At 40.5% G+C, this 16,655-nt stretch overlaps 1 protein-coding gene across 2 annotated transcripts in view; it reads left to right on the top strand.

The window, feature by feature from the left end:
* MDFIC2 (MyoD family inhibitor domain containing 2) overlaps nucleotides 1–15,394 on the top strand; it is a 114,551-nt gene extending 99,157 nt beyond the window's left edge. For both annotated transcript variants that reach the window (XM_045051865.1, XM_045051864.1), the window contains 2 exons: nucleotides 6,370–6,591; nucleotides 14,999–15,394. In XM_045051865.1, the coding sequence (XP_044907800.1) occupies nucleotides 6,370–6,591; nucleotides 14,999–15,258 (482 nt within the window). In that variant the 3' untranslated portion in view covers nucleotides 15,259–15,394. The remainder of the gene's footprint in view (nucleotides 1–6,369; nucleotides 6,592–14,998) is intronic.
* Nucleotides 15,395–16,655: the final 1,261 nt, after the last annotated feature.

Below are 16,655 nucleotides of genomic sequence, written 5' to 3'. Positions count from 1 at the left end.
TTCACCTGAAAGTCTTTAAAGGACATCTTCTCACCAGAGCCGGCGTTTGAAAATTACAGGAAAAAAAAAATGTCCAATAAGTTTACCTCATTTATTCCTCTCCTCTCCAAAAAAGAAATGTAATGAATCCAAGACTTCATTTTGCCCTGTCTCATAGGATCTAGCCATGGATCAAGCCATCCATAACTTATTTCCATTCATTAAAAAGAAGGTGAGAATATTTTCAACCGTCAGTTTGAGAAAATTATCCCCCACTCAGCTTCCAAAATGAAAATGAGTGTGTGTTTTTCTCAATATAGCTTCTTTAAGGAGCAGTTACCTTTTATTATGCTTTTGGCAGCACTTAGAAATCCTCATCTTCCTAATTTTGTTCTGTCTTCTCCAGCCATAGTATCAGTTCCAAGATTGTACACAATATAAGAATAATAGTTCTCTATACCTTTAGAAAATGTGATTCGAGCTCTTTCTAATAATTTTCAGCATGCTCTATCATGTCAAATGCTTTTGTATATTGTGTTCTTACCTACCAAGCTGTGGAGAATCATTTCTGACATTTGTGTGAACTTTATAAACTTTACATACAAAGGAAAAAAACCTTTTTTTTTTCCCTCTTTGGGGTTGCCTGAATTAACCATAATTATTTGTTGATGGTTTGGTAACTTATACCTTGAAATGTCACCTGTCTGCTTCGATCTGATTTCAACCACAGATAATTACAGTATTAAATTCTAAGCTAGAGTACAGTTTAAATCCAAGGGAAAATATAATTTATCATGATAGCTTTAGAAATGGCCCATATATTTGAAATACACACTCACTGTAAACATTTTGGTTCAGAATTAAAATTAAAATCACCCTGCTTTAAACACTTACCTGACAACATTCACATAGGCTTCTGGAGTTTACCACTCACAAGGAAAATTTAACAATAAGATACCTTTTTCAAAAGACAATTTGGCAATAGAGTGCATAGATTAATTCAGAACAGGATAATGGGAAAATATTGTGGTAATGATGAGCTATTAACATTTGTGTGTGCACGATGTGTGTGTATTTTGTTTTAATTTTTTTAATGAATAATAGGGTCAGAAGAATATTACTCAAAACATCATTTCGATTATAGTGTGTAAGATGTCTTGGGAAGTGTTGTCACTATAGTTGAGACTGATGGTGACAGAAATAGTCAGATTTAAGAACAGAGAGGATAAATCTTGAGAGGTAGTGATGGGAATGAAAAATCAGAGACGCATTTGTAAGATATTTAAAAGGAAAAAATAAGGGGTACCTGGGTGGCTCCGTAGGTTACGCATTTGACCCTTGATTTCGGCTCAGGTCATGACTCGTGGTTCATGGGTTTGAGCCCCATGTCGGGCTCTGCACTGACAGTGCAGAACCTGCTTGGGATTCTCTCTCTCTCTCTCTCTCTCCCTCTCTCTCTCTCTCTCTCTCCCCCCACCCTACTCTCACTCACATGCTCTCTCAAAATCAATACATAAACGTAAAAGAAATAAAAGGAAAAATTAATAAGAACTGGTAAATAATTTGGATGGAAGGATGGGGCAATTCACTGGGAGTTTTTTTAAAAATGACAATAGAGGGGTGCATGGGTGGCTTAATGAGTTAAGTGTCCAACTCTTGATTTTGGCTCAGGTCATGATCTTGCAATTCCTGGGACTGAGTCCTGTGTTGGGCTCTCGGCTGAGTGTGGCAGCCTGCTTGGGATTCTTTCTCTCTCTCTCTCTCTCTCTCTGCCCCTCCCCCGCTTGCAAACGTGTTCTCTCTCTCTCTCAGTAAATAAATAAACATCTAAAAATGATAAATCAATGAAAAGAAATTGAATTGTGGGTTCTCCAGGGATAGCCAGAGGAACCCAGTTGGGGGGAAAGAATAGGGGCTTAGCAGAAAGATATACATTAATTGTAAAGATGAGCCGGTAACTCAAATAAAATGTCCAATAGTCAGTAAATTTGTGATGACTGTAGTCCAATAGTCACAATTTGTGATGACTGTAGGTCTCTTGAGGACCAAGACTGTTTGCTATTCTTCTTTGAATCTCCCAGCACCCAGTGCGGGAAGGACACATAGCTTACGCTCAGTAAATGTGGCCTAGCCAGCTGACGAACTGCATAGAGTTTGGGGGGCCAGCTTCACAAAGAAAATCATAAATTGTGAGTGTGCACAAATACAACCTTCAAGGGTAGGGTACAAAGAAAGGAACTAAGAGGACAAAGATAGGAATAAAGGAATAAATACACTGAAGGAACCAGAGAGGGAAAAAAAGAAACCAGTAACAGAGAAAGGGCAGGTCTGGGAGTTAAACTGAGAGAGAGGAAGGGAAGGGAAGGGAGGGGTGGGGGAGGGCAGGAAGGGGGGAGGGGGAGAGGAAAACAAGAATAGAATCAGAGCTGTTAGGCAAGAGAGATGCTACTTATTTATAATTGGAAGGCGTATTTATCTCTGTATACCCCCAGATAGAGAATGCATAGATGCAAAAATTATAAAGTCACATTTAGTGAGCAAAAATGAAAATCATTAAAATGTTTCCTTAATAACTTAAAGTAAATAAATTAATAGCTCCCGACATATTGATTCATCTATCGCATGTGGGCACTCAATAAATGTTAATTGAATTACATTAATAACATTTGCTCAATGGTAATAAAAAATTAATTAACTGTCTGTCTTTTCTGTTACTTAAGTTTATGCCCATTGGTTCTGCAATTACTTCTAGCCCAAACATGAATTTTCTATCTCACTGACTTTTGAGACACACTTTAATTTTTTTTTCCCCTAAGAAATACGGTCGAGCTTCTAATTTTTGTCCTAATTTTGGTATTTTTTTTTCTGTTAAAAAAATTATTTTCTCTAAGTTAATGTCAAGAACTATGTATAACATCCCAAATATAGTGTCACGAGTTCCTTATTTAATTCCAAAGTCGTTTTCTCTGCAGGAGTTGTGATAGCACTTTTTACTTGTTTCTCCTTTTAGCCTATGCTACTTTATAATACTTTGGATACAATGTCAAATAACACCACAAAAGACAAATCTGGGGGAATTTATTGTTAGCTTTCCATCTATAAAAGATGGAAGATGTCAGTCACATTCACCCAAAAATTGTGACTCACTTCAGATGTCAGAATTCTGGGTTGAACAGACTGGGTTCTGAAATGTGTGTATGTCAGATGATTTTCTAATGAGCAACAGATAGTTCCCACTGGGGAATGGAAAAAAAAAATAAAAATATAAACAGAGACATAGAATTAAAATAACTTTATGAATGGCAGTTTAACTTCTCCATAAAATTCTCTCCGTACAAACCCAGTGGCTCCAAATGGTTGCTTAATGTAACACACTACTTAGATTCAAAATGCTATACTTAAAATTGTCGCAAAATTAAAAAGAGAATCATATACCACTTGGCTGTATACAGTATTCTCCGCATGTTCTTACATTCCAGTAACCTCTATCCAACATTTTTTTTGTTCCTGAATTACTTTGTGCAAAAGCAATTTAAATTACATGCAGCCTGACTACGTGTGATAATTTGAACTGATTGTTAATTAATTCCGTAAGTAAATAGCCGCCGCAATCTCTATACTCATCAAGGTTTCGTTATCTATCAGCTCTTTCTGAGCTGCTCTTTAATGTACAGTATAAAGCAGCTGTAACTGAAGACACAGGATTCCCTGAGTGTGCAAGAAGGTAGTCTTGCTTTGCAGAGACTGCTCAGGGAGAGAGGCATCCGTGGAGCTAAGTAATTTCCGAGGCTAGATCTTGAGCAGGTGACGCATCATGGCATTTCGGGTTAAGAGGGGTTTGCTGATAGGCAGTCTCAGCAGCTAGGCAGCAGAGAACAAAGCTAAGAACAAATCAGAGATACTGTTGCAGACTACAGAGACGAGGATAAGAACAGAGCTTTTGGAACACGCCGGGCCTGGGTTCAAATCCTAGTTCTATCATTTGCTAATGAGGCAGACTTGGGCAACTCAGCTCAATAAACTATCTAAGCTTTGGTTACACTCATTCATCTGTTAACTGGGGATACCAATGCACACAGTTGCCATCTGTTCACGGAGGCTGACAATAACTACCTCCTGGAGTCTTTGTGAGGCTTAAGTTAAATGAGGTATATAAGTGGTAACATGGAACTTGACATAAAATGCATGCAACTATGTATGTGGGTGTGTGCAGAAAGCAGTGGTCTGATTTTCAATCCAGGTGACTTTGCCCCATAGGCCAAATTCGGCAATAGGTGCAGACATTTTTGCCCGTCCCAACCTAGGACAATGGGTGCTACTGGCAGAGGACAGGGAGGCTGTTAAAAATCCTACCAGCTCCCCAAAGAATTATCTATCTCCAAATATTAATACTGCTCTAAGTATGCCAAAGCATAACTTGAATGGCTGTTTGTAATATCAGCTAATTACTGGACACTTTGGGACCCAAGAAAAATAAACTGTTATTTTTATAGCATCATCGTTACAACATTAATTTGGTAAATCTCTCTGGGGATAGAGGAAGCCTAGAGTTTCCCCATTGATTGAGCTAATTCTATCTATTCACAATTACATTAATTGCTATTCATGAGAGATGTTCCCATGAACCCCAATTTCTACCAGTCCAATTTAGAGTGAATCAAAGCATAACCAAGAGATTGAAAGCCAGCGACATAAGGGGGAGGGAATAAAAAGCAAACCTTGCTGAAAGCCAAGGCTGTTTGGACGCTGAGAAAGAAACAAACATGGCCTAAGACAATTGTGTGAGATGTACTGATAGTTCCCATGCCAGTCACGAGCCTCTGGAACTCCATATAGAGAGCTTCAAAAATCCCCACCCCACCCCCACCCCGGGGCTGTGATCTGATCTGTTGAAGGATGGGAAGGGTCGCCTGAGCTTTAAAAAAAATTCCAAAGTGTTAAGAGATTTCCCAGGTTATTCTACTGTTTACACAGTCTGGGAACCACTGCCCTAGGAGGCAGGACCCTGTAGAGCTTTCCATCTGCCCGAAACAAAGCAACTTTTGAAAAGATGATGAAAATGGGTGGTGGCAAGAATACACTTCTTGCATGAGCTGTGTGAACATGGGAAAAACCAGGTTGGTTGTTGTATTGTTTATTCTAGTCACTCAATGAGCATTATTGGATCAACCCGGCATTGTGTTAGCGACAAGAATGCAAGTCTCCAGAATGAATCCTCACCATCTCCCAGTAGGGCTGCTAAATCACCAGGACTGCCACTTGTTTAGGTCTCAAATCATCCCTAGGAACCAGCTGGTCCACAAGTTTGAGAATACCTTCTGTTAACTCCTTCCTAGGTTTTAGGATTCTGTTTAACAGGTGTAGGTAAGTTACCACCCAGTCTGGTTCTCTCTCTAATGTAATTTCATGGTGTGTTTCTCTCTGTCCTACACTCCTCGATATTGTGACTTCATTATTTCTCTGCTAACATGTTTGATGCTTGTGAAAGTTGAGGACCATGCCTGTCTCAGGTACCACTGTACCCCCAGTGCCCAGTTCAGTGCTTCTTATATAACAGGCCCTCAATTGTTAGGTGGGAATGAATGAATGAATGAACGAACGAACGAACAAATGAATTTGGGAGTTCTCAAAGACATGAGGCAACTAGGGCTTCTTGGTCTTCTCTATGACGCTCCAAACCAGAATCTCAGTCCAGGACTTTGCTGGAGGTTCCTTTCTAGGTGGTTCTATGGAAATAAAACATGTTCCAAAAAGCCTACCCCCAAAGCTCACATTGATGATCACCTGACTGGGAGCTTAACAAATGCCAAGGCAGGGAAAAGAATGGCAACTGAGAGTCTCTGAGATCAGAAACAGGAATGAGCTTCTAGACTGTTCACTTATAATCACTTCTCGTATACAGAGGAGGAAACTGAGGTTTGTAGAAACAAACAGGACAATGTGATGGAGATCACATACATTATGGAGCAGTACTCAGCATTGAAGACCCTTCTACTGTTCCTGGGATCCAGAAAACACTTTGACAATGAGCTGACAACAAACTATGAGATTTCATTGATCCAAGTGAATGAATTCTTCGATTCTCTCCACCCATCACTAAAATAAACAAATATATAATTGATTTTAAAATCACACACAGGAGACATAAGTGATACAAATTACTGTGATAGGGAAACTTGTAACGTGTGTAAAATGTTATCACGATTGCCTCTTTTATTCTTACTTATATTTTTATTCAAAATGATCCTGTTCAATGATGCTTCATTCTCTTACCTAAGATCTTGTTCTCACAAAAGCCTAGAGTGTGAAGTTTTCTGCAAATGTCCGTTCTGCAATCACTGGGTCACGTCAACTATAATGGGTTTGTGTATTTTTTCTTTTTTCGTCTAGATATGCAACTCACAAATGAAAAGCATGCAGACGAGAAACCCATTAATGCTATCATTATAAATTCAGTATCCGAATTCAATATCACAGATGGACCAGCCAAGGAAACCCCCAGTGAGAAAAAACTGTCAGAATTCAGCACATCACTGTCCTCCCTTGAAGAATGCCAAACGAAATTTTCCTACCTCCAAACTGATACTTCAGTTCATCAGAGAGACACTGATGGTATGTTTCTCAGAATCAACCCATCTCTAAATAAAGCTCCCCAACCCCCGCCCCTGTAAAATCATCACATATGCTGTTAGAAAAAAAGAGCCTTTATGAATATTAAACAGGAAGACTTCGATTTGAAAACCCTGGTGAATGACACATGTCAAGGTCACTCTGCAATTATGAGGTGCTTGGCAGATTGTTTGCTCTCAAAGCTGGAAATCGGAGGCAAAGTGTTTTAAATAGCTGGAGTGAGGTATAATCATGCTTGCTATGGAGTTATGATGTGGATAAAGAAAAACGGCAAACTTTTCTCAAATCTGGGACTGTTCAGCCCCTGTCTCTAGGCTGAGAGGAGAAGAAGGCAGAGGGGAATGGTATGAAAATGCTGGAAATGTATAAATGTAGACTGTAAAAAATATCAATCTGCTTACATCAGCAAGCAGTAAAGAAGGATTGGTTACTCTAGCTGATATCACCTCCTGGGCATTCTGATCAGTGCAAACCTACACCAAACTACCCCTGTATATGACATTAAAGGCACATTCCCTTTCGCAAAGCCAACTTCAAATTGATTTGGTGCTAAGTGATCATCACAGTCAAGTTCAAAGTCATGGACTCCACACCAAGACATATGTAATTTTACTCAGGTTGACTTTGCAGTGACCTTTACAGAAGACATAAACCGTTCAGGAATTTCGTAGTGTTCCATACCTACGTTTGCATTTAAAGAAAGCTTGCAATCTCTCAAAAGAGAATATAATAGGTCCTAGTTACTAGTCTAGATTTAAATTAACATTTACTTTTTGAAAAAGAGGAAAAAGAAATACATAGACTTTGTATTAACAGGAGTTTGGAATCACATCAGTTTAATTCCTGGCTCTGAAATTTATTAACTGCATAAACCTGGGTAAGTTTTTTAGCATCTCTGACTCTCAGACTCTCGGTTATATATAATGGAGCTAGTAACACATCATAGGGTGTTTTGAAGATCAAATGAAATAACATATATAAAGGATCCAATAGAGAACCTGGCACATAATAGATATGTGATTTTTGCTTTCATTCTGGTTCTGGTTTTAGAAAGTAAGGGGAGAGATTTCTAACACATGTTATTTACGATCTTATGCACACATTGTCAAGGATGCTTCAGACCAGAAGCTACAGACACAATTGCTTGCAGCTGCCAGGAGATAGTGTGAATAATGCAGAAGATGGGCAGTGAACAATAGGGGTGGGCGAGGACTATGGCAAGGTGAAGAGCCCTGCCACTACTCAGCTCCAGCTAATTGTTTCCGGAAGAAAATAGAGGCTCAGAGTTGCCAGGTCCAGAGCGTTACGGGACATCTCTGCATTTCTTAGGTGTTGGCAAAACTTCTATCTCATTTATGAAGCCCCAGACGCTCCCAACAATACATGGCTTTGGGCCAACTTTGGCCGGTGGACTTCCGGGTTACCACCCCAAATTCAAGATGATGCCCAAGTTTCTGGCTTTGCTAGTGTTTCATGGGAATCAAGAAAACAGGTGATACAGGATCGGCTTGCATCAGGGATGCACGGATCTTATGTGTAACGGGTCTTGGTTGTAACGACCCCAGAATTAGGAATTACCGTTGTACATATCCACACAGTACAACACAATGCCGTCCAGAACCACTCTGATTTGTCCTATCGGGGATCCAGGGAGAATGAGAAGGGCAGGCGTAGCTGAGATGGTACCTGAACCCTTGTATTCTCAGGAAAGGGCCAAAATCACCACTCCATGAAAATGGCAATGGATAATCAGGGGCCTCACGCAGGAAAAGAACGACTTCCTCTTGTTTTTGAAGAGCAGAGGAGATTCATGAGGACAGTTGAATTAGACTGTTCTTCTTAAGCTCTGGCTGAGAGGCTGGTACAACCCGGAAAATTACAATTGTAGGCCAACAACACAGGTAACAGCCCGCTAATCCATTCTCACAGTGTGAACTCCCCCCATCAGCAACGTAAGAGTTTTTGGTATCTGGATAAAAGAGAGAAACATTCCAACTAGGGCCTACAAATGTGGGTAGGAAGCTCTCATTATCTTAAACAGCCAACATCAAGGATATCAAGAGTTAAGTCGGAGAATTTTTATAGTAATTAATTTAAGGATGCAGAAATTGAGAGCTGGGGTCATTGTTCGTACTGAGATAAATACAGAAATATCTTGCAGGAACAGCAGGGGAAACAGAAGGGAAAAGAGAAGATTGCATCCACTTTCATGTAGTTTGTGGTTAATTTATTTTCAAATGTATAAATGAGTGCATAGGAATGGATGCTTAATTGCTAATATCTATTATTTATATACATTGCCCCACTTAAAACAGAATGGAAAAGCCTCACACATGCAGATTTTGTAAAATGTGTTACATCCATTAGCACAGTTCATGGTGTGTGCTCTGATGGGAATTTAAAAGGATCTTTACTGCACATCACACACTATGTGCTGCAACATTACTTTATTATTAAATTGTGGCTCATCCTGTGTGGTCCCTTTCCCGAATAAAATGGAAAAAGTCCAGAGCACTGTCTGTGTCTCTGCTTCTGTTTCTACACTCTGACTGCAAAGGCATCCCTGTGGGTAATAAAATCAAGCATATACACAATAGTCGAAAAGAGGCTCCTTAAAAAGAATCCTGAGAATACACCTAATTGATGTATAATTTTGAATCTGAGATGTCTCATCCAGGTGGAAGAGGAAAATCATAAATACAAGATACCTCAAAAGAATAGTCTTAATTACACCATGGACTACTGAATAAAATGATTACATTTTCTACACTGTAAATTTCATACAATTAAATGCGGTAGTGTCACCTTATAAAATGTTTCAATTTTATAATTATTTCAGTTCGTTTGCTCAGAAAAAAACATAAGCACAAATTTACTAAGTATCACCCAAATCCAGTCATCCTCGTTCTAAAGAACTGACTTGAACGTTAGTTGTGCTTGTCTGAACTTAAATAGATCTTGACATATTTAAGTAGCTATTAAAATTGATAACATCAGGGATGATACCCCAGCTAGAGAAAGGCATTCAGTCACACTTTATTTATTCCTATTCTACATTACAGACTTTTAAAAAAAAAAACTTTATGTTGGAAGAGTGGGAACCAATTTTTATACTTTTTCACCAAAAACTTTGAGTAATTAGTCGGAGCCACCGTGTCATGAATCTCATGATTATGCTGAATCTGCTGTGACCACACATTAACCATTAACATATTAGAATACTGGGTTTGGGCCAGGTTTATTTTCCTTTTTTTATTACTTGGCTTTGAGGAGATGGGAGGGGGAGAATGTTGTTTATGTGGGACCCTTTATGGAAGAACCACATTCTTGCTACTTTGCATAGTGATTCCCAAACTAGCGGGTGAATGTTTCTGGAGCTGAGGAAAACCATCAGAACTACAGGGGACAGCTACATCCTCCACTGTCTCTCCCTCCTCTGAATTCCAGGCATTTTGGTGACAAGATTGAAAGCTGGGAGGGCAAACCCAGTGAGTACTGGACCACGACTGCGAGGCTGATCTCTGATACCCTGGTGGAAACTCCTTGCATTGTTACCTTTTCCACTATAATTAAACATGATCCTTTCTAATGAGACAGATTCTCCCTCTTAATTAGCCAATCCCCAGCTGTACATTTAGCACCTCTGGAGGCTGCGTTAATCCTTCAGCATCATTAGGGTATCACTTAGCACATTACAGCCTCAGTGTCCTAAAGGTACCCTAGGGGTGTAAAAAGGAAATGAAACAACCTAAGCAGGTTTTTGTCATGGCTTTTTGCGCACAAATACCGCTTTTGGCTGCAAGGCTTGCAGGTCGTGGCTCGTTCTTGAACCTTCCCTGATCCGGATTTAAGGAGGTAAGAGGTGGGAAAGCGAGCTGGGTGCTCTGAGAGCAGTGATTACAGCCCGGGCCAGGATGCCAGGGCAGTCAATAAAGGGACGTCAACATACAGAGACCTAGTTACGAAGATATTAGGAGAGGTGAAAAGCCAGGTAAGGGAGTAGTGAGGCCTCCCAGGACTTAGCAACAAGGCTCTGACACCTCTTCCCTTGGTCCCTCCCAGGCCTCTAGTAAATGACAAGCACTGGCCTGAGCTCATAGGCCACCAGCAACTAACCATTACTTGACACACCACTAGTAAGTGGCATTAACAGTAGCCACAGAAAGAAGGATTTTCAGAAAGAGATAAAACCAAGGGGTAGATACACCTGAGACACCACTCAAAGCAGAGAGAGGGGAGAAGAAATACCCCCTGCATTCCCTTCTCCCCCCCCCCCTTTTCCTGTCACTGCTTCCCATTGGCTGAGGTTGGTGAGAAGCCGCTTGACAGAAACTTGAAAACAGACTTTAGCAGTCTTGGGAATACAGAGCAGAGCAGGGAGGAGAAGGGAGAGCAGGCCTTCCACAAGCCGGCCACGTCCTGTGCCATGTTGGATCATGACAGAGGAGGTGTGAGCCTTCTGTAGGGCAGGCCAGCTGCAGGGTTAAGAGCTCTGGAGGGGACAGTTTGAGTCAAATCACAGATTCACCATTTCCTATGCTTCTTAAATTCCCTGAGCCACTATTTCCCCATCTATAAAAGAATTGTGATAGGACTCAACTCAGGCCCACTTCAGGACCTATGTGAGGAGCACATAAAGTACAGAGGGCCAAGCATTTGCTTCCAATGTAACAATGGATAAGAGAGCACAGGCTTTGGATCCAGAAAGACTGACATTTGAACCTCTCGCCCACCACCTTAAAGTTGAAAGACTCAGGACATTCAGGGACAATCCCTGAGCCTTAGTCCTTTCATCTAAAAAACGGGGACCACTTTATTTATCTCCCATTGTTCATTTACTCATTCTTTCACTCAACAAGAGATACAGCTTTCTTATAATTCAGGTTCTAGTAGGGAGAGAAACCCATTCATAAACGATTTAGCTTCATAGCATCCTATGGTCAGTACTATGAGGAAAAAATAGAGTGCTATGAGAGTTTCAACAGGGTGTGATTTAGAGAGAAGGTGTTTTAAGCTAAAGACTCAGAGGCTGAGTAGGAATCAGGCCAAGCTGTGAGGCAGGGGTTTATGGAACACAGGCCAAAGAGAGAGCATGCGCAAAGGCTCGGAGTTTGGTGTATCCCAGGATCTGAACGAAAGAGAACCAGTGTGACTGGAGTGCAGTCGGTGAGGAGAAGATTAGGATGGGAAGCCAGAGAAATAGCAGAAACCTATACGCAGGCATATGGGCTGCGACCAGGATGGGGGACTTTACGGGGGAAGCGAGCTCATCTCATTTCCAGTGAAAGAATATCACAGGAGACGATGAATCTGAGCTGCACTCACGTAAAAACCAGTGTGTTCGATAGGAAGCTATTGCTTTGGACCTGACGATGGCCAATAGTGGCTAGAACTATGGCGGTGGCCCTAGAGGCAGGTAGAGGCTTATGAGTTTCACATACCGATATGAGATAGAATGTGCAGAATTCGGCAGGGAATTGCATGGGGGGCGGGGGGGGGCGGTATGATGGGGAAAAGGAAAATGACAGGAATGAGTCCCAGCTTTCTGTTCATTTCATGTGAGTGTGCAAGAGCCATTCACAAGAGAAAGCCAAAGGTTTGTGGAATAAGGAATGAGGGAGAGCCGTGGTGCAGCCTGGCCTTGGTGAGTGGGAGATGTCTTGAAGACATTGCAGAAGCCATGTGAAGGAGGCAGATGGACGCACAGCATACTCTTTGGGATGGGCTGAGAGTAGGGGTGCTAATCATGGGCTATGACTTTGCATATCATGTTTACTAAACATTAAAGCCCCAAGAAATAGTGCAGGCAAAGGAAAATACACCCATTCAGGCAGGAGAAGGAGAGGTCCAACTCTCTTTTCAAACACTTGCAAATTTCCCCCTGAACTGCTTGTGTTACTTTTGTGCAAACAAAAATTGCCCATATGCAAAACAGTTTTGCCTGCCCGTGTAGAATTATTTAATGTGCCTTTTAGGAAAAGTTTTCAACACTCTTGAAAGTTTGGAAAAATCTGTTTTCAATTCATCAATGTTGCCATGTTTTTTTGGGCAAGAGGCTCTGCCTTTTATAACCAAATAAAAAGGACTGACTTATACACAGGGAAAAAAAAAAAAGAGCTCTATTCTCAAATGCAAAATAGAAGAAAACAAATACCAGTTTGGCCAAAGGATTAGGCCAAACATTTTTGTGTGTGTGCAAATAAAACCTACGGTGTACATCAGAAGCAGAGACCTCCGGAGTCTGCCAACTTGAGAAAACATTGGCAAGAGGAGTTAAACCAAAAGATTATATGCCCTCAGGAAATTATAAGGCCATTTCACAAATAGGGTCTCTACACTTTGATACAAAACCCCAACTCCCATCCCCATGTCACCAGCTCCCACCCTAACTTACCTGCAAATCAAACTTTTACCCTGACATCTACAAAGGACACAGATCTAGTGGGATCATTTTTATACGATCCTAGCGTGAGTAAGTCTCTTAAGCCTCCAGCCTGAAGGATATGGAGCATTTGCTTGGGATATTTTGTACTGAGAACTTCTTCTTTTCCAGGGGCTGCTCTAGTAACCTTGCTGGCATCAGCGTAAGTTGATGAGGTTTTATGCTCCGTATCTTTGACCACCGACATGCCCTCCTCAGGAATGCATACGTAAAATAGAGTCTATGTACTGTACTAACTGACTCCTGAATTTTTGTGGGTGGTTTGTGGTGACTTATATGGGTGACTTGGCCACATGCTGGAAGCTGGCTCTAAGTGAAAAAAAAAAATACACCCCATCTGGCAAAGAGATGAGTGCATACACCCTGGAGGTATTATGGGATATGCTTCCTAAACCAGAAATACTTAGGTACAGCCACAGCACCTGCAACAATATATGGCAATTAAAGGAGTCATAAAAGTCACCTTGAGGTTCTTCATCACTGTCTGATTGGGAAGAAAGGAAAGGAGGGTGTGAGGCAGGGATGGCACATGGGACAGAGGCAAGAACGAAGACTTTGGTTTACCTATATGCACAGTCACTTTCGACCTTTAGATAATGACTGTAAGTTTCTTCAAGATATTTGTTCCCTTTTAGAGCAAGTTTCCATGCTTGCCCTCCTTTCAAGGATGAACAAATATCTGAACAAAAAAAGTAAAAAACTTTTCTGGAAAATATTGTTGGAAGTAAATGAACAGGCCTCTAAGAACAGTCAGAACCCAAGAGCAAAATCTCTCCTGCAGGCTTGGATAGTCTCAGCCAACTGAAGCCTGAAAAACAGAATTTATTAACATTAACATTCTTACTGGAAACAAAATAGATCCTTACGAAAATATAACTTTAATTGATTGATAAACCCATCAGGAGGAGGAGATGTTTCTCCAGTTCAGGCCGGAATGTTACTTTCAGCCACGAACAATCTTCAGGATAGTGATTTTCGTTAATTGGATGATATATCATGTAAACATACTTACCTACCCATTTATAAAGCGCTTGCATGTTTTTGAGACTTAACTAAAAAACAAGTTATGATTTTAACAAGAGAGTTGCTGCATCTCCTAACTAATTCCCTTTATGGAAACAAAAAAAATATCATAATCTATAACCCCTCACAGCTGTTTGGCTAGAAGTACCAATTACCTTCAATACCTTAGAGATACTTTTCCGATTTTTACAAGTCTGCAGTAGTAAATTTTTAAACCAATTTTCTTAAGGAGGATTGAGAAGATTTCTACGCTTTCAGGCATATGATGACGTATTTCATTTAACATGAATATAAAATCCAGGCTTCCCCAAACTGGAGGACAAAGGACGCAGGGATTGAAAACAAAATACAACCAAAACAAAAACTCTGACTATTTAAAAAATTCTTCCTCTGGGTTTTGAAATGTGCTTTTCGCTGGCATGCGAATATGGGTGTGGCAGATTTATGGGAATCCACACCATACAAATGAGAAAGCCTGGTGACGAGAAACCGGAAATTTGTACAGTCTCCCCTTGTCCCCAGCCCTAATTGCTCCTGAAAGCTCCCTGCACCTGCAGAGGACCGGCTATTTTTTCAGACAGCTGCAAGGTTTCCAGATAGGTAGCTAATTGCGTGGCTTCTCAGCACCTCTGCAGGCAAAGTAAATAAAGGAGTTTAGAAAAGTGACAGCACTTTAAATAACCAGATTATGTGGAATCAATAGAAATGCTCAGGAAGTTAATAAAGCAATTACTTAAGTAGAGCGGGTACGGCAGGGAGGTGGGGAAGAGTAATGGTGTACTTTACCCCTAATATTGGACAATTAAGAGTTGGCCATAAAGTTATCACGCATGCCACCACACCTGCCTGTCCTTCGGAGACGCCCCTCTATGTGCCACCATTAATTTCTTCCTCTTCTTTTCCTTCTCCTTCTTCTTTAAACAGAGGAGTGTGCCTCTCTCATCCTCACCTGTCTGTTTTGCCAGTTTTGGGACTGCCTCCTGATGCTCCCAGATACGTGCGAAACAGTGTGTACCAACCTGTGCTGCCCCTCTCACAGGTACCACCACACCTCGGATGAGAGCCACCCGCGGCACGACTGCAAGTGCAACTGTGACGTCGACTGCAGTCTTTTTGAATCTTGCCACGAGACCAGCGAGTGTCTGGAGTTGGCCATGGAGATTTCAGAAATCTGTTACCGCTAGCACAATGAAGTCAACGACGTTCCGGCAGACCCTTTGGCCCCACAGGGAAACTCCATGACAATAAGACTGATTTCTATGCGCTGAAGTGTAAGGATTGTACGCATTTCTTGGATGCCATAGACCATTTTATTCTGCACCTGGCTGGCAAGGGTAGTGTTGTCAACTCAATGGTCTTATTCCAAATTTCATTACTGCATGGCTCGTTGGAAAAAAATATCTTGATCATGTGTGATGAACGATCTTAAATACCTCATAAATGCCATAGGTACAAGGTGTTTCTTGACTGCAAAAAAGCATGCTAAACCACTCTGTGTTACTGCGTTCATTGGCTTGCATCATGGATTCAACTTCATTCACAAATTCAGGACAAATTAGTACATTCTTTTGGAACTGACATACATTAGCTTGTCTTTGTAATGGCCTCATGCATAAACATTATGCATTGTTGGTTATTATTAATAATGTATTGTATAACATCATTTTGTAATTAAAAATTTATTTATACAGTCTCTTAAAATTCACTTATATGTACCGTTTAGGTAGGAAAGGGAATTAAATGAATTAGAAACCATGTTCCTGTAATTACAACAGATGTCTCTAAGACATCTCCAGTGAATTTTGAATATGATGTACTTCAAGAGAGTACTGTAATTCTAGACCATATTATTATACATCTATGACTATGTCATAACAGGTTATGCATGTTCTTAATTTGTTACAGAAATACTCTTCTTTATTCCAATGAGCATAAATGGGAATTATATGCAAGTTTCACGAAAATGACCCCAGATAATCAATTCTTCATCTTCCTCATTTCTGTTTGTCAGGTACAATAAGCAACAGGATATTAAAACAGAATCAGTTCATTTCACTAAACTATCACTTATGCAGGAAGCCAGAAGAAATACATGTTTAGGTACTAATCCGCCATGAGTCTCCTAATACAGCATGTGCGTCAGAAATCATATTTTTCCTTTTCTGATAATTAAAGTAATTCACAATTATGCTGAGTACCTCCTCATACTTACAGGAAAAAATGTTAAGATGTGATATAAACTTGGAAAATGATTTTCAACTCAAACAAATTCAAACAAACATTTTGGAGGAAAACACACCTAGGTTGAAGTTATATTGGATTCTTCTTTACTTTTAGTAAGGCACGGAATTGTTCATTAATGTGTGCTTATACATTCCCACGGAAATACACACACACACACACACACACACACACACACACACTTTTCTATCAGTAACCAAAGAACACAGAAATGAAATGAGGAGGAGAGGGAACTTTCCACAATCCAATCAAACAACAGATAATACCAAAGTATCTGCTTTCGCCTGACTTAGGTACTTTCAGGCAAAAGCAACATTTATTTTGTGTCTTTCATAAATGA

Source organism: Felis catus, chromosome A2 (genome assembly GCF_018350175.1).
Source record: "Felis catus isolate Fca126 chromosome A2, F.catus_Fca126_mat1.0, whole genome shotgun sequence".
Lineage (NCBI taxonomy): Eukaryota > Metazoa > Chordata > Mammalia > Carnivora > Felidae > Felis > Felis catus.
The sequence above is the reverse complement of the archived record's forward strand: the minus strand, read 5'-3'. Positions and strand labels throughout refer to the sequence as shown.